The sequence below is a fragment of the Neolamprologus brichardi genome, chromosome 5 (genome assembly GCF_056152115.1).
Source record: "Neolamprologus brichardi isolate AB-2024 chromosome 5, ASM5615211v1, whole genome shotgun sequence".
In the NCBI taxonomy this organism is placed as follows: domain Eukaryota; kingdom Metazoa; phylum Chordata; class Actinopteri; order Cichliformes; family Cichlidae; genus Neolamprologus; species Neolamprologus brichardi.
The window spans coordinates 36,341,991-36,364,961 of NC_142108.1; the positions used below are offsets into that span (position 1 = coordinate 36,341,991).

The 22,971-nt window shown below is 48.8% G+C and overlaps 2 protein-coding genes across 3 annotated transcripts; both read left to right on the plus strand.

Annotated features, from left to right (window-relative positions):
• Nucleotides 1-5: 5 nt before the first annotated feature.
• tsen2 (TSEN2 tRNA splicing endonuclease subunit) lies at nt 6-8,504 on the plus strand. Its single transcript, XM_006801872.3, has 12 exons — nt 6-302; nt 2,048-2,114; nt 2,205-2,244; nt 2,335-2,595; nt 2,912-3,026; nt 3,119-3,193; nt 3,990-4,040; nt 4,128-4,272; nt 5,684-5,720; nt 5,885-5,996; nt 6,080-6,169; nt 7,508-8,504. The coding sequence occupies exons 1-12, from the start codon at nt 138-140 to the stop codon at nt 7,565-7,567; spliced, it is 1,218 nt and encodes a 405-aa protein (XP_006801935.2). The 5' UTR covers nt 6-137; the 3' UTR covers nt 7,568-8,504.
• LOC102791903 (RNA-binding protein 39-like) lies at nt 6,103-22,261 on the plus strand. 2 transcript variants are annotated; one of them, XM_087841160.1, is made up of 15 exons: nt 6,103-6,169; nt 9,199-9,265; nt 12,349-12,398; nt 13,019-13,189; nt 14,300-14,353; nt 14,435-14,552; nt 15,406-15,558; nt 18,293-18,439; nt 18,516-18,581; nt 18,717-18,921; nt 18,999-19,085; nt 21,171-21,282; nt 21,364-21,469; nt 21,657-21,735; nt 21,820-22,261. In XM_087841160.1, the coding sequence occupies exons 2-15, from the start codon at nt 9,215-9,217 to the stop codon at nt 21,921-21,923; spliced, it is 1,503 nt and encodes a 500-aa protein (XP_087697286.1). In that variant the 5' UTR covers nt 6,103-6,169; nt 9,199-9,214; the 3' UTR covers nt 21,924-22,261. The 2 variants fall into 2 exon arrangements, with proteins under 2 accessions (XP_087697286.1, XP_087697285.1); XM_087841159.1 differs by lacking the exon at nt 6,103-6,169 and adding an exon at nt 8,525-8,662.
• The last annotated feature ends 710 nt before the right edge of the window (nt 22,262-22,971 follow it).

Consider the following 22,971-nt stretch of genomic DNA (forward strand, 5'->3'; position numbering starts at 1 on the left):
AACTGGAGGCGGAACTACACGGAGGAGACCGACAGTTCCTGTCGGACAGAGATTCGGTGAAGCCACAGCCAAACAAACCGCGCGGAGGCTAACAACTAGCAGTGCCAAACCCGCAGTCCCGGTCCGACCCCAGCAGCATGTACGCGGACTTCCGAGCTCCCCGGCGCCGCCTCCGGGTCACCGAGGAGCTCGAGGCTCCGCTGCCGCTCAGCCCGCGCGAGAGGAGCCACTTCCAGGCAGAGCTCCTCAATCAGCACGTGCTGGTCTGTGATCCGGAACACAGCCAGAAGATCCACGACCAGGTCTGACCACACCCACCTCACCTGAGCCCCTCCCACCTCCTGCAGAGCTAACAGCCGCGCGTGAGAACACGGGCGCAGACGGTCACGGGGTTCGTGTAGTGACCGTTAGACACAACCTGGGGCTGAAACAACATCGAACATGCAGCTTTATGGGAATGTTGTCACAATGTTTGCATTAGAAAATTTGGATTGATGTATACGAGGTTTAGTAAGATTAGTAAATGAATCAAATAAACTTCGTTTGCTTCATTTCCAGGGTCAAAAAAGCCAAACAATATTTTTCCATAACAAATAGAGCGGTCAGAACAGATCATAGAAACAACAAAGGCACAGACATCGTGCCAGGAAAGAACATAAACAAAGACACGTGAGGAATCTCTTCTTTCAGTTAACATCAGTCTTTTTTATATCGTACAAGAAAAGTTCTGGTGGGGTCAAAACGATGAATGATTTTTATTTGATTTTAAAATAAATTTTCTTTACTGTGTTGGCTAACAGGAGTTTTCTATGGTAAGGTCCAAACTCCAGGTCCCAGTATGATTAATTATTCCAGTGAGCACCGGCCGCTGGGACACAAGTTGTGTCTTTCTGAAATAGAGTTGGTTTGTCGCCGGTCCTGGTGTCGAGCGCACAATTTGACGTCACATCCTGACCAGCAGGTGCAGTGTGAGGTGCATCAGCAATTTGCTGCCGGAGGTGTCTTCCTGTTAAAAGGGAGTTTTTCCTTCCCACTGTCGCCAAAGTGCTGCTCATAGGGGGTCACATGATTGCTCTGTACCCATTATTGTACGATCTACTGCACAATATAAAGCACCTTGAGGTGACTGTTGTTGTGATTTGGCGCTGGATAAATAAAATTGAATTGATGCACTTATGACTAAATCAGAATCCTTTATTAATAAGAGTAACAATAAAAGACTCAACTAAATTAAATATATAAATTAAATACAATATATTACAAAGTCACAAAAAATAAGAAATAGCACTACTAAACAAACAGCTCAATGATAAATATCCAGATTATTACTGAGATTAAATATACATGATTGACATTTTTCAACCTGTAAAACGTTGTTTTCACTGTGGAGGACGTGCAAACACTAACGACTCCACCATGTGTGTGTATTAGATGGAGTTGCACAGAGATGGCCACAGGCAGGAATGACTTCTTGTGTCATTCAGTGGTGCATTATGGGTAATCTCAGTCTCCCACTGAGCGTGTTCCTGTGACAGGCCAGCACGTCATGGAGTGGGTGGGAGGTATTGTCCAGCATCGTCTTTATCTTGGACAACACCCGCCTCTCAGACACCACCCTAACGGAGCCCAGCTCCGTCCCCACAGCGTTACTGGTCTTGTGATCAGTTTATTCAGTCTGTTGGCGTCTGCGACCCTCAACCTGCTGTCCCAGCATGCAACAGCACAGAGGATAGCGCTGACCACAACAGGCGCATAGAAAATCCTGAGCATTGTCAGACAGATGTTGAAGGACCCCAGAGGTTCTGGCCCTTCCTGTAGAGAGCAGAGGTGTTTAAAACCCAGTCCAGTTTAGTGTGTACTCTGAGGGATTTATAGTCGTCCACAGCGACGCCCTGGACTGAAACAGGTTTTAGAGATGACAATCATTCATGTGTGCTCACAGCTCAGCCAATCAAATTGGAAAGAGGCTTAGTCCCGCCCACTGCTCTGCCTGTATCCACCTTAGTGCAGCCAGGTGCTGACAGCTGAACACCTGTGCTCTTTTCAGGGTTACTTTGGTAAAGGGGTTCTGTCCAGATCCAGACCGGAGCACAGCATCTCCAACCAATGGGAGCGTGAGTTTACACCTGCACAATGACATCATCTCCGGCCTCCTCCAATCAGGGCTGCTCTCTGGAGTCAGCTGGTCTCTGTTTCTGTTACAGAACACGAAGGCGTGTTTCTACCTGTGGTCTCACAGGCCAGGTTAGTGACACCACTTCCTGTCTATATTCTTAATCGCACCACTTCCTGTTGTCGTTTGCTCACACAGTGATGTCACCTCTTACCTCACAGGTATGAGGAGCTGCTCAAGTGGGTGGGGTCAGCTCTGTCTGCTCAGGGATGGGATGAAGAGGCTGTTCATCAAACCCTGCTCAGGCTTTCTCAGCCAATACAAATGGAGGATGTGAGGAACCAGATGGGAGGGGAGGGGGAGGCAGAGGAGAACGGTGAGAGGGGGAAGGAGGAGCCGGAGCAAGGAGGAGGAGTCAGCCCCCAGATGAAGAGGTCAAGACGGGGGTCAGAGGTCGAGCCGGAGGCCAAGAGAAGCTGCAGGTAGAGTGTTTTGTTTCACTGCCAGGGTCCATTTAAAAATCAGTCAATTTTAGATTCTGCTTCATTTACCTGACAAACATGAGAGGACAAATAAAACCTAAAAGTAAAACAATATGTCGTTGCTTCTTCGGCTGAATTCGGCCGATTATTGTCAGTAATTTGACTCTAAACATCTGTGTAGGCAGACAATGGCATTCAGGTCAAAGTTCATAAACGGGTCCATGTGGTTTCTCCTCGTGTTATGGCTCTCAGCACAGTCAGGTGGTCTAGGTTTATGCAGATGATGCAGTTCAGTTTGTGTGATCTCTGTGAACAGCTCCAGCTCAGAACAGGACTCCGACTCCACCTTGGACTGTGATCCTGACTCGGATCCTGATCCGGCTCCTCTGGTTCCTGGTCCTGGTTTCCTCCTGGTGGTCTCTGACAGTGAGGTGGGTCTTCATGGTGGAGGAGGAAAAAGTCCTTGTTTTAATGATCGCAGGAAGCTGGAGCTAACATCTGATCACTGTGTGTGTACGCGCAGACTGGAGGCGGGGTCAGGGAGGTGAGGCGGACACCGTTCTTTCTCTCCGAGTACCTGCAGCTCAGTCTGGAGGAGGTAATGCACCGTCTTCCTCATGTAGTCGTCTTTGACGTGTGTGTGTGTGTGTGTGTGTGTGTGTGTGTGTGTGTGTGTGTGTGGGGGGGGGGGGGGGGGGGGGGGGGGGTTCCAGTTGAGCAAACAGCTGTTTAAGTAGAACTTCAGGTTCAGATATTGTTTTTCTTCTTGTGTTTATGTCATGCTAACATAGCTGTGTCGCTAGCCACCACGTAGCACATCAGCATATAGCAGCTAGCCCAACTTCCGTAACCCTACAAACTGCTGCTTAGCTTTCTGCCTTCATTTATGTCTGAAGTGTCAGCAGAGCCGTACGTTTGAATCTCAGTCAGGACATGCTACATCATGTTTAGGTGGAAGCTAGCGAGCTAACTTCCTGCTAACTTCTAACTCCGCTGAATTTAATAAATCCTGTTTTCATGGATCCTGGAAGTTAAACTTGATTGTTACACCTGGTAAAGCAGCAACGCTGATCATTTTATTACCGATGAAAGAATTTAGACACCTCCACGACGACAGCATCATCCACTCCCACAGGTAGATAAAGGTGATGGTTGTCTGAAGGTTGTGTGGTTTCAGGCTTTCAGCTGCACTGAGCAGGTTTCACAGTTACTTCCAGGGGTGTCAGACACACAGCAGGCCCTACATTACCAACGATCCTCAGCTCCGTCAGGTTTGACAGCGGTGGAGCTGGTGGTGGAGCTGGTTCAGGTGGAGCTCCGAGGTGTCAGTGAGGTGTTCAGAGCTGCTGTTGGGGTCACAACAGGTTCAGGTTCTTTGTCTGTGTCGCCCTCAGGCCTTCTTCCTGGTCTACAGTCTGGGCTGCCTGTCCGTCTACCTGCAGCAGGTAACTGTCTCTCTCTCCGCCTCATGTGTTTCACTCAAAGCTCCTCCCACTCTGACCTTATTGCTCTACTAACCTCTGATTGGTCAGGAACCCCTGTCCATCGTGCAGCTGTGGAGGACGTTTCGGTCCCTGCGTCCTGATTTCGTCAGCTCCTATGCAGTCTATCATCACTTCCGCAGCAAGGGGTGGGTCCCTAAAGGAGGGGGCGGAGCCAAGTATGGCGTAGACCTCAGTAAGACAAACACACAAACACTTGGGCGGGGGTTGCTATTAGAGCTGGGCCATATCATACCGTTCACGGTAACACCGGTACAATGTTAGGCAACAATAAGAAAACATGGCGATAGAATAAGGGTAAAACGTGCAGTGCCTTTGTTTTCATATGCACATGGCTGAAAAAGCACGGCAGATCTTTGAGTAAAACGGATGAACCAGAATTGGTTTGTAAAGATGCTGCCACTTCAGTGATGTGGAACTGGTTTGTTGTTTGTCCATCAGATACACAACAAAGCACATTTTTGTAGAACATGCGGTATTTGTCGGACTAAGGTGCTCGTAAATCTGGGAGGAATCTGGGTCCTAAACTCCGTCTCTTCAGGTTCCAAAGTCAAACGAACACTGCAGCATCACTGAGAGTTAAAAACGGTCTAAATTCTTTCATCGGTAATAAAATGATCAGCGTTGCTGCTTTACCAGGTGTAACAATCAAGTTTAACATCCAGGCATCCATGAAAACAGGATTTATTACACTTAACGGCGTTAGAAGTTAACAGGAAGTTAGCTCGCTAGCTTCCACCTAAACATGATGTAGCATGTTCTGACTGAGAGATTTCTGAAGCATTCAAACGTACAGCTCTGTTATCACTTCCAACATAAATGAAGACAGAAAACTAAACAGCAGTGACGTTTGCAGGGTTACTGAAGTTGGGCTAGCTGGTAGATAATGATGTGCTACGTGATTGCTAGCAACACAGCTATGTTAGCATAAACACAGTGAAACTGGAGGATGAACACTAACTTTCTTCCACTGGATAAAAGCTAACGTGAAGGTTCCTGATGGTTACAGACAAATGTAATCACATGGCAGGATGCTGTAAACGGAGTTTGATTTATCTGACTGCTTTGTTTCGCTTAATGTGTCTTATAATCTCGTGCACTTTATGGTCCAAAAAATACGTATTTGACGTTTTTATTTGGCACACTGCAGTTTAATTTTGCAAAGCAGCTCTTTTTAACTTCAGTGGATATTATACATGGTTATGCTCAGGATATGTCAGCACATTTCTACTGGAAATGCCTTTTGGTCAAACCTTCAGCAAGGAATTTGCATTTGCACCGTTAAATCTTTACATAGCTTTAATGCACAAAAAACAGCTGCTTGTTTAAGTGAAAATAAATGGATGTTTGTTTTTTGTGCTAGTAAAGTTTTGCAGTTGTATTTTGTCTCACATCAATTATATCGTCAGTTATATCGTTATTGCAAATTTTCAAATATATATCATGATAAATATTTTTGGCCCTGCTCTAGTTGCTATTAGTCAGAAAACGTGAATGAACCCCAGAGATGGAGCCTAAACTCATGGGCGGAGTCTAAAGTATGACTGGCCAGGTGTGATATCTGATCATGCTGTGTTTGTTTTCAGTGTTGTACAGGAAGGGACCACCTTTCTACCACGCCAGGTAGCAAACACACACACACACAGCGGTGATTCTATGGAGGCGTATCTTTGGGAAGCATCTTTGCTTTCAAAGTATTTCAGATATTTTCTGTTTTAAACTCGTGACCTTTGACCTCTCTGATTATTCTTAGGGTCCATAACTTTGTCTCCATCCTCTTCCTGTAGCTACTCTGTGGTAATTGAACGGGCTGACGATGCATTCAGGGCCTCACCGTTGCGCCCGTTTTCGTGGCGTTCTCTGGCAGCTCTCAGCAGGATTACCGCCAACGTGTCGAAGGTACACGCCATCGGAGCGATCCCGCGTGGACCGAACTCTCTGCTCTTGGTTTCCTCAGAGAACCGCCTGTGTTTGTCTTACAGGAGCTGATGCTGTGCTACATCATCTATCCAGCCGACCTATCAGAGGCTGAGCTGGACTCACCTGTGTGTCTGAGAAGGCTGAAGGTCCAGGTAAGAAACCAGAACTGAAACTATCGATAATAGGGGGGGGGGGCTAAAACAGCTCCCAAAAGCTAAAACAGGATCAGACAAAGAAGGATTATTTTGATCTGTGACTCATGCAGAGCTGATGCCTTCTGCACACAGCAGCGGGGGGCACCGTGGCGACAGCGCGTTTCGTTTGGGACATTTCTTCATGACCGACTCTAAAGGCATCGAACTGGCACCTTTCACTCTGTAGGCAGGTGCGTGACCCACTCATGGAGCTCCTCTGAGCAGGACAACATGGAGCTGGAATGACTTATTTTAGACGAGGAGAAGTCAAAATGTTCGAACTCCCTGTCGTGTCTTGATGTTCAATCATTCAGGGGAGGAAATCCGAAAATGTTGATTCTGCTCACCTGGATGTAGTCAGTGGGAGAACCGTCATTATCAGGTGACTTCTTCAGCTGACTGCAGCTCCCCGACCCTTTGAACGGGCACCAAACTCGTACCCGTACCTGTCTCGCTTTGTGACTGTTAGTCTGTGCATTATAAATCAACTGATCATGAACCCAGTGTTAGCTCCTCCCACCAAAAACGGTACATCCAGATGAAAAGAATCAACTTCCTGGGATTGTTGATGCTGATGTCCTTCAGGTCAGATATTCCTCATTGGACACACATGAAACCTCTGACCACATATCAGTGCTCTGACACTTTAAGTGAAGCCTCTGCTCTTCCTAAACTTCAGGCCTGTGAAGATTCAAGATGTGCACCATTCAGACGCTGATGTCAGATCCTAGCAGCGGCGTCGTTCTCCCTGTTGTTCTGACCGTGTCCCACCAGGACGAGACCCTGAATCACACCCCGAGACAGTCCTGCAGCCAGTGTGGAACGTGACCTTTGAGACGCTGCCTCTGAACCTGAGAGCCCGATGAACCGTAGAACATGGATGTGGAAGCAGTGGTTGCCATGGAGATGAAACCCAGGGTTAGGAGCTGCTTCCATCCCAACATCTCGGTTTTTAGGTCAACTTCATGCAGCTCCACCCGCCAGTAACAGCTGATTAGCGTCCATCACACTGATCAACGCTGAGGAGTGTCAGGGGTCAGTGAAGCTGTTTCAGCAACACTGACGTATCGACCTGCTATCATGTTAGCATGTTAGCATGAGCTACTTAACTAAGAGCAATTACCCGTTAGCCACGTTAGCCATCTGCAAATAAAGAGTGAGACCGGAGCAGAGCAGCCAATCAGCCGAGCTGATGAATAGAAGCTCCGCCTCAATGACCAAGTTGCTAGTAATGGGGGCGGGGTTTAGGGTTGCCTGCTGATGAAACACTTTGGTGATGTAGTTTTCTCTCCACAGGAAGTGATCGTCAGCAGGTGGGTTTCCTCTAGAGAGCGAGCGGAGCAGGATGACATCTAATTGGCTGGCGTGAGACGCTTATGAGGTCATGAAATGGTGATGTCACATAAAAGGTCATGAGGCGTCAAATAGAATCTGTGTTTTCCGTTAAAAGACTTTAATGACTGAAGAAAGAAGAAATGTGAGCCCTCTGCCAGCCTCCCACCCTCACCTGTCCAGCTCCATGACAGGTGGTGATCAGCTGAAAGGTGTCAAGGAACAGTCATTCACTGACCTTTGACCCCAGGCCTTCAGGTACCTGATTGGACCTGAATGCCTGTGTTTGAATGAAGTTCACACTCTGAGTTTTTACGTGCTTTGATGAAATGCTGCCACACCTGTGCGTTGCAGGTGACTCTTCTGTTTCTAATAAAGGTGAACACACCTGAATCTGCCTGTTTGTTGTGACGTCTGTATCACTGCACCACAGCACACTCATCATTTCCACACAGCGATGGTTTGTTTGAAGGCTTTTATGTTCTGACCAGATCAAAGGACGTAGAACCTCTTCGAGAACTCACGTGAGAACAGGTGTGACTGAGTGTCTTTAAGTCTTCATCGTGCTGATGATGAAAGCAGGTTCCCTCTGCTCTGCGGCTCCATCATGGAGCTCATTTGAATCTTTTCTTTTGGTATTCATCCTTTTATTTCCATTCACGTGTTTGGTGATCATGAGAGATTGTTGCAGTTCTTCCACGTGTGGATACTGACGTGAGCTGACGTCGTCATATTTTTGGATTGGGTAGCCTAGAAACGGACGGAAATAATAAAGACATTTTTATAGTACTTTAGTATTTTGAAATCTTGGCTGCGGTGTTTGTGAGCGGCAGATTCGGGGAGGCGTGTCCCGAGCGAAAGGTGTCGCCCTCTGATTGGCTGTTTATTAACGTGGCCAAAGTCAAACTGCTTTAGTTTGTTTGAGTTTTCAGTTTCTGTAACTCCGCGGCTGTTTTGTTTTGATCTCGCTGTATCCAGATCTCGCGAGAGCACTAGCCCTCCCGTCGTTCGCCATTATAGCTAAGAGAAGCGTCCCCCGGACGAGCACCGGAGAGGCTCCGTTACCCGGACACAGACACGTTTTGCTCGCTGACACCCGCCGAGCCACTCTGCATCCAGGTAAGCCCGGTACCGGCCTGTCCGCCGGGCTTCAGCCCGACTCGGAGCCCGCTAGCGCGGAGAAACGGCGGAAGGCCCGCTACTGTTAGCATGCTGAGCTTGCTGCTTGCTGTGGAGGACTCAGGTGACACTCACCTGGAGCCTCCCGGCCGAGCCCGCGCAAACACCGGACTCACCGATGGTGGTTTTCCGGCCGGGGGGGGGGGTCACTGAGCGCGTGTTCACCTGAGAGGCTAACGTTAGGCTCACAGCCAGGTGCTGTTCACCTGTCTACGCTGAGCCTCCGGGAGTCCAGGTGTAACGTTTACCTGCTGATCCCGTCATCAGATGATGTTTGTCTACACTTTAAGTAGATTCTGACAGGCGTAACAGTGACGTCAGACCAAACAGGTAAACAAAAATACCTGGCGTGTCGCCAGGTATTTTTGTTTACCTGTTTGGTCACCATGGTAACTGATACTGATAAGCTGGTAATGGATTTGTACCTATTGGACAGCTGTGGCAGGTGATTAAACTCTTTATCTCGGCGTGTGTAGGTGCGCAGGTAGCAAGATGGCAGATGACCTGGACATCGAGGCGATGCTGGAGGCGCCATACAAGAAGGTGAGAGTCTGTTTGTCCTTTGCTCACGAGACCGTCAGCCGAACTCTGCTGCTCCACCCACTGCTGCTCACCTGACCCCACCTTCAGACGTCAGTAAGCAGTTTAATTGGTCGCTCAGCGAGCTGGAAAATGAACAAAACTATGTCAGCTCAAAGTTCATCTGTAACTCCTCCTCCTTCACCTACTCGCAGCGTTAAGGCTCTTTGACATCACTTCCTGTCTGGACCTTCCACAGGGATCCAGACTGACACCAGGGCTGCGTTCCAAAAGTCCCTCCCATCTCTTTTTCCTAACCACTTTCACTTTCCGTGTTGAGGACTTAGGAAAAGAGAGGAGCCGTGCACAGAGAATTGAAATGACCTCACGCTCGTCTCTCATTAACAGCGTGGCGCCGCATGTCTGCCATGTTAAAACTGCAGACGTGCAGACAATGGACTACAAAATGTGCATCTTACTTCGCCACAACGTGTTGTGACCCTGATGTTTTATGGAGGTCATAGAAATGGGAACAGCCTGTTTAAGTGTGTGAGACACAGTTTACTGCAAACTGCTCAGACTGACAGTGAAAGAGTCCCGCCTTGTTTAATAGATGGAAATCAGATGAGTGCGTGGGCGGCTCGTACAGTAACGTGGGACGCCTCGTGATCGGACGGTAAATGGCGTTCCTGTTCTTCTGCACATCGTCCAGGTCAGCTGTTCACACAGACTTCAGTTTGTGATGATGCAGCTCTCCTGTGATGAATCCCGAGCTCCACCTGAGTCCTAATCCTCAGACCCTCAGACCTTTGCTCACTGGTTTCTGTCACAAGACTTATTTGTTAAATCCTTCAGCCTCCTCTCATGTATCTGCCTCGCTGTTTTCAGAGACAAACACTTGAACCTGAGCTCACACTGGATTATTTTGGTTAGCGGGCCTGCAGCGCCCTCCCTCGCCCCCCCTCGCCCCCCCTCCTCAGGGTTGTTGAGCCACTAATTAACATTCTCGCAGCCGATTGTTGGTTTTTACTGGGAACTGCTAATTGTTAGATCACCCTGTGATGTCACAATAATTTACTCCATTTAATAAATCTGTCCAAAAGGGACTATTGGAACGCAGAGTGCAGCAAGAGGACTCTTATTTTGAAAAAACTGTAATATATAAAAACAAGTGCCAGATAAGAGAGTGCATTGCAGCAGGAAACCATGGAGGAGGAGTCTTAGTTTAAAATCGGTGTGTGAATCTTGAGTAACAGAAAGCTCTGTCCTCATGTTTGTGACATTTAATGAACAACAAACCTGAAACTTTAAAAAGTTGATCTGATCAGATCATATCGGTTTGGCGCCGCGGCGAGAGGAGGAGAGGGTTATTGCAGAACCACCTGAGGGATCCCGAGGAGATTCAGATATTTTCCTCAACATGAAAAACCTCAGCTGGGAGGCGTTCACTTTATTGTAGACCAGCAGTCGTATACAGGTGCTGTCAGGTAAGGACGGTGACACGGAGACGCCCCCCGGTGTGCACACATGTGGTGACAGTGGCAAGGAAAAACCTTTCAACATGAAAAACCTCTGGCCACTAAGCCCCTCCCCCTGTCTCCTCTCTGACCTTCACGTCACGGTCGGTTACGTTTGTGATTTTCCTCCGTGTTGATACATTTTTGCGTTGACCAATAAAATGTCAGTTTTTTAACGCTTTCATTTGCTTAACGTTCACCGCTGTTTACAAAAGACGAAGCACAGCCCGCCTGCTGGCTGATGGTTCAGCTGACACGTGATCATGTGACCAAACACTGAAATCCGCTGTGGCGCTGTGAGCAGCAGAGCGCGGCTGACCCTGATGATGATGTTGATGATGACGCGTCCTTCACATAATTAAACGCACATCTATCTCTCTTTGTAGACTTGCCTAACGATTTCTCACCTCTGCTCCCCTGAAAGCCACTGTGATCTGTCTCACTCAGAAGGTAGTAAAAGTCCCCATCATGCATTGCTGTACTCTGGTGCCCATGGTAACATGACTGTAGTTCCCTTGGTTACACTGTCACCTGCTTCTGGTCCGACCCCCTCATCCCTCCCCCCTCCACTGGTGAGGTAGTGCAGAGGATTCTGGGAGATGAAGTCGAACAGTGAAGAGTTAGCTTAGCTTAGCATGCGGGTGGTCGGGACGTGGGGGTGGGCGGGGCCTACCTGTGTGCAGGTGAGCAGCAACGTTGCTCTCCGCCAGAGGGAAGCGCCGCGATTTAGAGCAGCAGCTCTGCAGGAAGTGCACAGTGCGACCTTGCACAACACAGGTGTGACTTCACACAGGTGTGCAGCTATTCAGTTTAATCAGACATTATTTATGTAGTGCAGGTGAGGGCGTGTCCTAAGCTCTGGTTCTGGTTCTTGGCTCTGAGTGACTAACGCCTCTTTTCCACTACCACCTGCTCCACTCAACTCGTTTTCTGTTGTTTTCCATTACAAGTAGCACCTCGACGTGTTGCTATAGAAACGTGGCCGAAAGTCTCGTATGTGACACGATCAACGTAACAGCGGAGGACGGCGTCCTCGCTGCTGCACGGCGGGATGGTTTGCGCAGCGTTCTCTGGTTTTTTGTGTGGGAGACGCTCTCGTGACTCATCGAGTGATGCCGCTCACCGGCCAATTGCTGGCATGCAGTCTGATGATGTCACAGTTTTGGATTGGCTCAGATCTCCTGGATGCCCGGCCAAGTAGGTATTAAAAGAGTAAAGTACCAGGTACTTTTTTAGGTACCAGGTACTTTTTTAGGTACCAGGTACTTTTTTAGGTACCAGGTACTTTTTTAGGTACCAGCAGTTCCTGGAAAACCCTAAACCCGAGCGAGTAGAGAAGGTGCGAGTGGAAACGAGGCTGTAATCCTCCTGTCTGCTTCAGGGCGTCACAGGAGTTTCACACACCTGAAGAGCAGCTGGACTTTGGAGTGTGTGTGTCTGACACACACACACACACACACACACACAGCCCCTCCCCCTCCTGTTTGAATGACGCTCATTAAACTGTTTATATTTTCTCCTGTCCCCCCCACCCCCACCCCCTACACTCCCTGACACCACCTCATGCTGTTCTCTGTCGACCCCGCTTAGGAGGACGCCAAAATCTCGAGCCCCAACGGACAGGACGAGCGCTCCAAGAGGTATTCACCCGCCCGCACATCCACAGCGAATCATCTGCCTCCTCCTCCTCCTATCCCAGCATCCTCCTCTGTCACATCAGTCCTCTGCATATCCTCCTTCACCTCCTCTTCTTCTCTTCCTCCTGCTTGGCAGCGCCATCTTAGGACGGCGTGTTGGCGCCACGTCAAGAACAAAATTGATCATTTTGAGAAAAAAGGCGAGATGTGGAGATGACTGTTGTTTCAAGACGGCTGCTGTAGGCGCTGCACAAAGATGAGCGAGACAAACTCATCAGCTCTTATTGTGATGCAACATCCGTCCCGTTTACTGCGCCGGGCTGTAACCATCGGTAACCGTGCATCTGCACCTTCTCGTCAGCGTCCTGACGCCGATCACCACGCCGCGTCTGTGCGCTAAAGGAGGAATCACTTCCTTGTTACTAAAACTGAAGTATGACTTCACGACCCTGGAGGCAGTTTGTCCTGAAACACCAGCACATCTCCACGTTGTCTTGACGTGGCCCTGACACGCCGTCGTACCGCCTTCATCCAATATATCCACTCTGCACATGTGCAAACCATCTCAGACTGAAAGCGTGACCGTCGCGACGTGCTCTGATTGGCTGCTGTGTGTCTCGCAGGAAGAAACGCAGCCGCGACAGGAAGCGCAGCCGCAGTCGAGACAGGAAGAGGAGCCGGAGTCGGGAGCGCAAACGCAGCCGCAGCCGAGACAGGCGGAGGAGTCGTAGCCGGAGCAGAGAGCACCGCCGCAGCAGAGAGCGCGGTGGGCGCTACAGAGACCACCACAAGCAGTAAGATGCTTCCTGGTGTTTTTTTTACATTAAAAGCTAACACACAGAGTAGGGCTGCCACGATTAGTCGACTATTTAGATCGTCGACGCGTCGTTTGAAGCCTTGTTAGCTTCTCAAAGACGCAGGAATAAGTAGTAGGATTTAAGAGTGTAATAACGGACTGAAACAGAAGATGGCAGCACTGCATGTACAAGGATGCCAGCTGCCGTTAAACCCCGAAGAAGAAGCAGCTGTGTCCGTTATCGTAGCTGTGTCCAGTTTCCAACAATGGCGGCAGCTAGTTAGTTTTAATATTACTCTTATTATTCTTTCTGGGTCACAAAATAAACGTTTAACATATTTTCAGGCGAGAATGTAGCTGTGTAAACCTCAAATATCTGCTCAGTTTATCAAGACACCACATATTTTCAAAAGCGCTCCGACGTTTTCGGAGACGTCTGTTACCCACTAGCTCGATAGCTAGCCGGGGGCTAGCCTCACTAGAGCCGTGAGAACACCGGACTCCCGGCTAATCGTTTTCAAACCCACCGCCGTCTTTCGCTACTCAGGTTAAACATGATATATAAGTCACTTAGATAACTTAAAAATGTTATTTTTTGGCTTTTTTTTAGTATTTTATTTGTTCCTGAGTAAATCGGTTTGGCTGAGATTAAAGTTATAGTTTTTACACAGCTGAATAAACGTCAAGCAGACAGCTGATTATCAGAAGTGTGAGATGCTCGAGAATTTACTCCGGTGTCCTGTTATATTTTAGATAGCAAGGAGTTTATTAAACTTCACCGAAACAATCTGCAAATGTCATTAAAATGTAATAAACTATCATCTTGTCTTTATTTTTAGTTAGCACATAGCTTAAACACTTAAAGCTGTAAGCTAATGATAGTTATATAAGAGCAGATGCTGCTGGTGCAGTAAGCTGTACGTTTTATGTTCAATGGATGATGATCTGATTAGTCGACTAATCGCAAAAATAATCGGTGACTAGTCGACTATTAAAATAATCGTTTGTGGCAGCTCTAACACAGAGGAAGGCTTTTAACTTGAAAACTTAGAGGAAGTGTTCAGTAGAACAGTAGAATCTGCAGTACAACCCTGTGTGCGTGTTTCAGGCGGCGGCGGTCGAGGAGTAAGAGTCCCGTCAAGAAGGAGAAGAGTCCAATCAGGTGAGAGCGTGGGTCTGAGGGGAGGAGTCTGTGCCTGTCTCACGGGATCAATAACTGGTGTTGATGGCGTTCTTTCTGCAGGCAGCCCATCGATAACCTGACGCCCGAGGAGCGAGACGCCCGCACGGTGTTCTGCATGCAGCTCGCCGCCCGCATCCGCCCCCGAGACCTGGAGGAGTTCTTCTCTGCGGTGGGGAAGGTGAGACGCCAACTTCCTGTTTCTATCGTGGACCTGCTGCAGCGCCTCCTCAGCGTGTGGGGGTGACTGCAGGTCACAGGGAGTTTCTTCTTCCCTCTTTCGCCGCGTGCTGACCGCAGGCGTCGTCTGATTGGTGGGGTTTAAACCTTCAGCGCTTCAATGCTTTCGTGGCTCGCCGCGAGCGCTCCTTCTCTTTTCTCTGGTTGGTGGAGTTTTTACTCGTTCACGTTACAGAGTGTGCGTTTGTGTTTGGTCACAGAAAACGGAGACAGAATGTCGCCGCCGTGCACTCGAGCCTCGGCCGATCGTACCTGTGAGCAGTCGGACCCTCAAGCCCGCCCACTCGTTCCACCATCGGCGTGGAAAGTGTCAGAACTGTCATAGGCCTTGGAGGGGTTTAAACCTTAGGGAAGTGATATCACTTCCTGTGGTACGTGATCACACTGACAGCTTGATCGTGGATATCCCACGTACGCGGTGAACACCATCGAATCCATAGTTATGTTTCTGTTGTGTGAGCTTTTTACTGGATCAGCTCCTCGTGGAAGGACACGGCGTCTGGACAGGCTAAACGTGTGACGCGTGAATGCAGAGTGGTTACACAGTAAACATGATGTAAACATGATGCAAACATGATGTAAACATGATGTAAACATGATGCAAACATGATGTAAACATGATGCATATATGTGTCAGACAGACGATGGATACTGATGATACGTGAACAGCAGCGCGGCCGGTCCCGTCAGGGGAACGTCCCGGCGATCCCTACCTCTGCACTGCCTTTACTCCGATTACTCCGGTGGATCGGCTGGTTGGTTCCTATGGCAACTAATGTTGCTCCTGTGTTTAGGTTCGGGACGTCAGGATGATCTCAGACAGGAACTCCCGCAGGTCAAAGGGCATCGCCTACATCGAGTTCGTGGAGGCAAGTTCAGTTCCTCTGGCCATCGGGCTGACGGGACAAAGGCTGCTGGGAGTTCCCATCATTGTACAGGCCTCACAGGTACACACAGACACACACACAACCCCGTTCAGCTATCTTAGTGAGGACCTTCATTGACATAATGCTTTCCCTGTGCAAAAGGTTTTTTTTAAAAGTTTTTTAATGCAATTTGGTGTAAAGGGGGACAGGACAGGTCTGTTTTTTTATTATTTATTAATAATTTTTTTATAATTTTATTGGTTTTTATAGTTTTTTTATAGAATAAAATTAGCCAGGATTGGTGGCTAATTCTGACACTGACAGCTGATCCTCCCTCGCTCAAGAAAGTACTAACATTGATGTGTGAATAAAGAGTTCAACCAAAACTAATGTCGTGTGAGTGCTGTGTTTACTGACACACAAATAAAACAAAAAAATGTAATAAAAACTTGAATTCTGTGAGGGTGAGATTCCCCCATAGAGGTGAGGGAGCATCGGCTCACCTGTTGGAGATAAGTCCATTTTCATTTTTTGTTACATATTAAGTATTTCAGACTGTTTCTCTACTGGTTGCATTAATAGAAAATGGGGACCAAAAGCTCTGTATTCCCCTTGTATTGCACACATATTAAGACTGTAGGATCAGATGGCTAAGGCTGACATAGCAGGAGGCAAACAAAGGAGGAGCATATAAGTCACATTGAAGGGAGAGTAAGGGTCCAGTCGGCCGCTGGGACCGTGCACCTAAGCTTAAAACAAGTACAACTAAGCCACAATTCCCTAAACCTGACCTTAACCTAACTGTAACCCTGACACTAAAACCACATTTTGAGCCTCAAAAATGTCTTCAAACTTGTGAGGACCGTGAGTGTGTCCTCACAAGACTGTTGGTCCTCACAAAGATGGCTAGACAGGAACACACACACACAGGCTCAAGTTCAGGTACATCAAAGTATTCTAAATGTTCAACGTTTAATGTGTCTGTGTGCGTGTGTGCGTGTGTCTGTGCGTGCGTGCGTGTGTGTGTCTGTGTGCGTGTGTGTTTGTGTGCGTGCGTGTGTCTGTGCGTGCGTGCGTGCGTGTGTGTGTCTGTGTGCGTGTGTGTTTGTGTGCGTGCGTGCGTGCGTGTGTCTGTGTGCGTGCGTGCGTGTGTGTGTCTGTGCGTGCGTGCGTGCGTGTGTCTGTGTGCGTGCGTGTTTGTGTGTGTGTGTGCGTGCGTGTGTGTGTCTGTGCGTGCGTGCGTGCGTGTGTCTGTGTGCGTGCGTGTTTGTGCGTGTGTGCGTGCGTGCGTGCGTGCGTGTGCGTGCGTGCGTGCGTTTGTGTGTGTGCGTGCGTGTGTCTGTGTGCGTGCGTGCGTGTTTGTGTGCGTGCGTGTGTCTGTGTGCGTGCGTGTGTCTGTGTGTGTGCGTGTGTGTTTGTGTGCGTGTGTCTGTGTGCGTGCGTGTGTCTGTGTGCGTGCGTGTGTGTTTGTGTGCGTGTGTCTGTGTGTGTGTGCGTGCGTGTGTCTGTGTGCGTGCGTGCGTGTTTGTGTGCGTGCGTGTGTCTGTGTGTGTGTGCGTCTGTGTGTGTGTGCGTCTGTGTGTGTGTCTGTGTGTGCGTGCGTGCGTGTTTGTGTGCGTGCGTGTGTCTGTGTGCGTGCGTGTTTGTGTGCGTGTGTGCGTGTGTCTGTGTGTGTGTGCGTCTGTGTGTGTGTGCGTGCGTGTGTGTGTCTGTGTGTGCGTGTGTGTGTGTGTGTGTGCGTGTGTGTGTCTGTGTGCGTGCGTGTGTGTGTGTGTGTGTGTCTGTGTGTGTGTGTGCGTGCGTGCGTGTTTGTGTGCGTGCGTGCGTGCGTGTTTGTGTGCGTGCGTGTGTCTGTGTGCGTGCGTGTGTCTGTGTGCGTGCGTGTGTCTGTGTGCGTGCGTGTGTCTGTGTGTGTGTGTGTGCGTGCGTGCGTGTTTGTGTGCGTGCGTGCGTGCGTGTGTCTGTGTGCGTGTGTGTGTGTGCGTGTGTCTGTGTGCGTGTGTCTGTGTGCGTGCGTGTCTGTGTGCGTGCGTGTTTGTGTGCGTGCGTGTTTGTGTGCGTGCGTGTGTGTGTGTGTGCGTGTGTCTGTGTGCGTGCGTGTGTGTGTGCGTGCGTGCGTGCGTGTGTCTGTGTGCGTGTGTGTGTGTGCGTGTGTCTGTGTGCGTGCGTGTTTGTGTGCGTGCGTGCGTGCGTGTGTCTGTGTGCGTGTGTGTGTGTGCGTGTGTCTGTGTGCGTGTGTCTGTGTGCGTGCGTGTTTGTGTGCGTGCGTGTTTGTGTGCGTGCGTGTTTGTGTGCGTGCGTGTGTGTGTGTGCGTGTGTCTGTGTGCGTGCGTGTGTCTGTGTGCGTGCGTGTGTGTGTGTGCGTGTGTCTGTGTGCGTGCTTGTCTGTGTGCGTGCTTGTGTGTGTGTGTGCGTGCGTGTGTCTGTGTGCGTGCGTGTGTCTGTGTGCGTGCGTGTGTCTGTGTGTGCGTGCGTGCGTGTTTGTGTGCGTGCATGCGTGCGTGTGTCTGTGTGCGTGTGTGTGTGTGCGTGTTTGTGTGCGTGCATGCGTGCGTGTGTCTGTGTGTGTGTGCGTGTTTGTGTGCGTGCATGCGTGCGTGTGTCTGTGTGCGTGTGTCTGTGTGCGTGCGTGTTTGTGTGCGTGTGTGTGTCTGTGTGCGTGCGTGTGTGTGTGTGTGTGTGTGCGTGCGTGCGTGTGTCTGTGTGCGTGTGTGTGTGTGTGTGCGTGTGTCTGTGTGCGTGCTTGTGTGTGTGTGTGCGTGCGTGTGTCTGTGTGTGTGCGTGTGTCTGTGTGTGTGTGTCTGTGTGTCTTCAGGCAGAGAAGAACCGCGCTGCTGCTGCTGCTGCTGCAGCCAACAACCTGCAAAAAGGGACATCTGGACCGATGAGGCTGTACGTCGGCTCGCTGCACTTCAACATCACTGAGGAGATGCTGCGAGGGATCTTTGAGCCATTTGGACGGGTGAGACGAACACACGCACACACACACTCACTCGGCTGTTCTCAGCTGACCCTCTGATGCCGTGTTTGTGTCTCAGATTGAGAGCATCCAGTTGATGATGGACAGCGAGACGGGGCGCTCCAAAGGATACGGCTTTATCACCGTGAGTTTGATTCCAGTGACAGAGACTGTGAGCAGAACCACCAACCTCTGATTGGTGAACCTGTGGGTCACCTGGTCACATTCAGGTGAGCCCGTTATGACGTGTCGGGCGTCACACGATGTGCTCTGATGTCAGTTTGCAGATGCAGAGTGCGCCAAGAACGCTCTGGAGCAGCTGAACGGCTTCGAGTTAGCCGGGAGACCCATGAAAGTGGGTCACGTGACCGAGCGGACCGACGTCTCCGTGGCGTCGTCCCTCCTTGACAGCGATGAGCTGGAACACACCGGCATCGACCTGGGAACCACCGGGAGGCTGCAGCTCATGGCCCGCCTGGCTGAGGGTGAGCCTGAGGTCACACCTGAAATCACACCTGTAACCCCGACTGTTGTGTGACCTCTGACTTCTGTGTGTGTGCAGGTACTGGTCTGCAGATGCCTCCTGCTGCTCAGCAGGCTCTGCAGATGAGTGGGGCTATTGCCATCGGAGCCATGGCTGCAGTGACAGGTAACAACAACATGGGCTTTAGGAGAGACGGCATCCCACTTTGGAGATGAGCAGCTCTCATTTCCAGAAATCTGGCCAAATTTATTAAACCCCCCAAAATGTGACAGAGTTGGGACAGGAAGCAGAGCTGCAGTCTTACACACCTCTCTCTGGGGTAACAAACCCCCCAGAAACCCCCGGAAACCCCATCTCCATAGAGACTGTGTCAGCTCCAAAGAGTAAAACAGTGAAATGTGGATTATTAAATATCAGGTCTCTGTTAGTACACGATAGAGATGCACGATACCACTTATGTCCGATACCGATATCATAAATTTGGATATCTGCCGATACCGATATGAATTCGATATAGTGTCTTTTATAATCAATAAAACAGTTTTTTATATCTTGCTGCATTTTGTATAAGTTCATACTCAAGTTTAAAAAACTCAACTAAAGCTATTCTGTTAAATCTGTAAGCAAGAAATACACGCAGCCAAAATATGTCACAGATCAGCAAAACTGATCAATCTAATAAACTTAAACCTACTCCTTAATTTAATGCATGTGTTAAAAAAAATGCACAGAAATAAATTATTTTTCAAGAATAATTAAATAGATTCAACATCTTTCTTCTACAGAACTGCAGACTGCACAGATGGTTCCCAAAGGAAAAAGTACTACAGCTTACTAGGGTATATTAGACTTAACAGTTACTATATACAGTAATGGACTTCTATACATTTTACATCAGATTAAAACTTTGGGTGTACGATTCAGATAATTATTTATTAAAAGCTCGACATTTTAAATGAGAATAAGAAAGAAAAGTATGTCTTTGTGCCCCCTTTTCCCTGTTCATGCCCTACCGGCCCCCCTGGCTACACTTTGCTAGCTCCGCCCCTGCACAGTTACGTCAGCTGTAGAAAAAGATCCTGGTGTAGAAATAATATTAAATAAATTCTAACAACAGCTGATCAAGCTTAAACGTGCTGCTGTTGTTCAGCTGCTGGTTTCCTCTTTCTGGTGCAAAGTGGGACAAAAACAAAGAAGAGAGACGATCAGCTGATCATTGATCAGTTTCATGATTGAAGTAGCAGCAGGAGAGAGAGAGAGAGAGAGAGAGAGAGAGAGGCAGTCGCTCCATATATCGGTTGTTAAGCTTAACGTGAGAATGCTTTACAAACATTCAGAGATGAACTTACACACTTGCTTTACTTCTCTCTGGGAAAACTTCCTCGGAGATGAAATGCCGGTTTGGTAGCGAAGCTACAAATGCTCAACCAGAGCGGCGACAGGTCTCGCACGCCACAGCCGCTCTATCACGTGACCACACTGCTGCGACGCGCTACGATTATGAGCTGAGTTACGCCATGTCGCAAGTTTTGTGAGGTGCTTTTGTGATATTTAATGGATCGGATTACATTTTTTGTTTCTCTCCAATATCCGATCCAGTAATTTAGGTCAGTATCGGACCGATACGTAATGTGTGATCGGTCATCCCTATTACATGACTTAATAATTGATCAACAAATTGATTTACTCTGCCTTACAGAAACCTGGTTGCAGCAGGATGATTATGTTACTTTAAATGAATCAACACCCCCGAGTCATTCTAACTACCAGAAACCTCGAAGCACAGGCCGAGGGGGAGGTGTGGCAGCAATTTTTCACACCAGCCTATTAATCAACCAAAGACCCAGACAGACTTTTAATTCATTTGAAAGCCTGATGCTTAACATTGTCCACCCCAGCTGTGAAACTCAGAAACCAGTCTTACTTGTTATCATCTATCGTCCACCTGGGCCTTACACAGAGTTTCTGTCTGATTTCTCAGACTTTTTATCTGATTTAGTTCTGAGCTCAGATAAGATAAGATAATTACTGTGGGTGATTTCAACATCCATGTAGATGCTAAAAACGTGCCTGGAGTTTCCTTCCTCATAGTAACATGCTCATAGGGGCTCGTATGATTATTGGGATTTCTCTGTATTATTTACATCATAAAGCTCCTTGAGATGACTAACGTGATTTGGAGCAACACGAGAAACTCGTGTCACACCTGCTGGTTCCTGTTCACTGATGTGAAGTGTTGGATTCTTTCAGCGGCCATGAACCCGACTCTCAACATGAACATGAACTCTCCTGCTCTGAACCTCCCGTCTCAGCCGCTGGCGACGCACTGCTTCCAGCTGTCCAACATGTTTAACCCCAGCAGGTAAATATCTCGGCCCACGTGTGTCCACAGGTGAGGAGGAGGACCTGTGGGCCTCACCTGACCTGTGTGTGTGTGTTTCAGTGAGGAGGCTCCTGGGTGGGAGCTGGACATCCAGCATGACGTCATAGAGGAGTGTAACAAACATGGCGGCATTGTTCACATTTACGTTGACAAAAACTCCACTGAGGTAAGAACCTGACCTCTGACCTTATCGACTCAACAGTGGTCGTGAGCTCCTTGCTGCGGCCGCGGTGGAGAGAGCGAAGTTTATTGGGGCAAAGCTTTTATTTTCCTGACTCTGACCTTCGTTTGTTCCTAAAGTCTGACTTTTGTTTACTTTCACTGCGATGACCTTTGACCTCTGCTGTTTCCAGGGAAACGTCTATGTCAAGTGTCCTTCGATCCCAGCCGCCATGGCTGCCGTCAACGCCCTGCATGGGAGATTCTTTGCTGGTAAGATTCTGCGTCACATGACCTGTGTGTCATCGGTCAGCCAATCAGAGAGCACCTCTGACACACTCTTACCTGTCCTTCCAGGTAAAATGATCACCGCGGCGTACGTGCCCCTGCCCACCTACCACAACCTGTTCCCGGAGTGTGTCACTGCGACGCAGCTGCTGGCCCCACCCCCACGCCGGTGACTCGTTGTCAATGCTGCCCTCTGATTGGACACTGTAATTCAGAGCCCAGCCCTGTCCTGCTGGTCGTCACACATGCTCAGTGTGGTTCCCGAGGTCAGAGGTCGGCAGCCGTTTGTTTGATACAAACATGTTGCCCGGTCTCGATTGGCTGGTTCCCCACGCCACCGTTTCTTCCCGTTGTAGAGTCTCTGTGCGGCCACACCCCCAAGTATCGTCCAGTGATTGAGCTCTGTGAGCTGCGAGGGTGTGGCCTGATGACATGATTGGTTTGCAGTTTAAATGTTTTTGTAAACGAGTTTCATTTTGTAAAAATTGTTGATTAAATTTTATTTTCTGTCACTCTGAGCTGTGGCGTCTGATTCTGACGGGCACACGCCCGATCTGATTGGCTGTGAGCAGAGCAGGTCATTCAGCAGCAGGTCACAGTAGATTACAGTGTGTCAGTGATGATGGTCTGTGTTTACCTCGATATCACCATAACTAACACGGGTCTCTCAGTGGACACTGGACTTTAGGTCTTCTCCTGCTGGTTCAAAAAAACATTGACGTCTAAGCTTCTCCACATGATCTCCATCAGCCAGGAGGGAGCATCCACACCTGTCGCTCTGGGTGGAAGGATTATTCCGGACTGCAAGCTGGGCAGCTCCACCCCTCCTCTTCCTCAGGGAGTTGCACTGCTTTAAATGTAACCCGAGCTTCCTGCTGCGAGCACCTGAAATCAAAAGAGCTGCCATGGAGGGATTTTTATCTTTTCATTCAGTGAGGAAGGAAGTAGAAAAGTAATGGTTATTTCATGGCTTCTCCACTAATGATGAAGCTTCTTTTGGCAGATACACTGAGCAAAAATATAAATGCATCACTTTTGTTTTTGCTCCCATTTTTCATGAGCTGAACTCAAGTTCTGAAACATTTTCTACAAACATAAAAGACTCATTACTCTCATATCGTTCACAAATCTGTCTAAATCTGTGTGCATGAACCCATTCCACCGCACAGGTGTGCCTTAGACCCCCCCACACTAAAAGGCTGACATGTGCAGATCTGTACA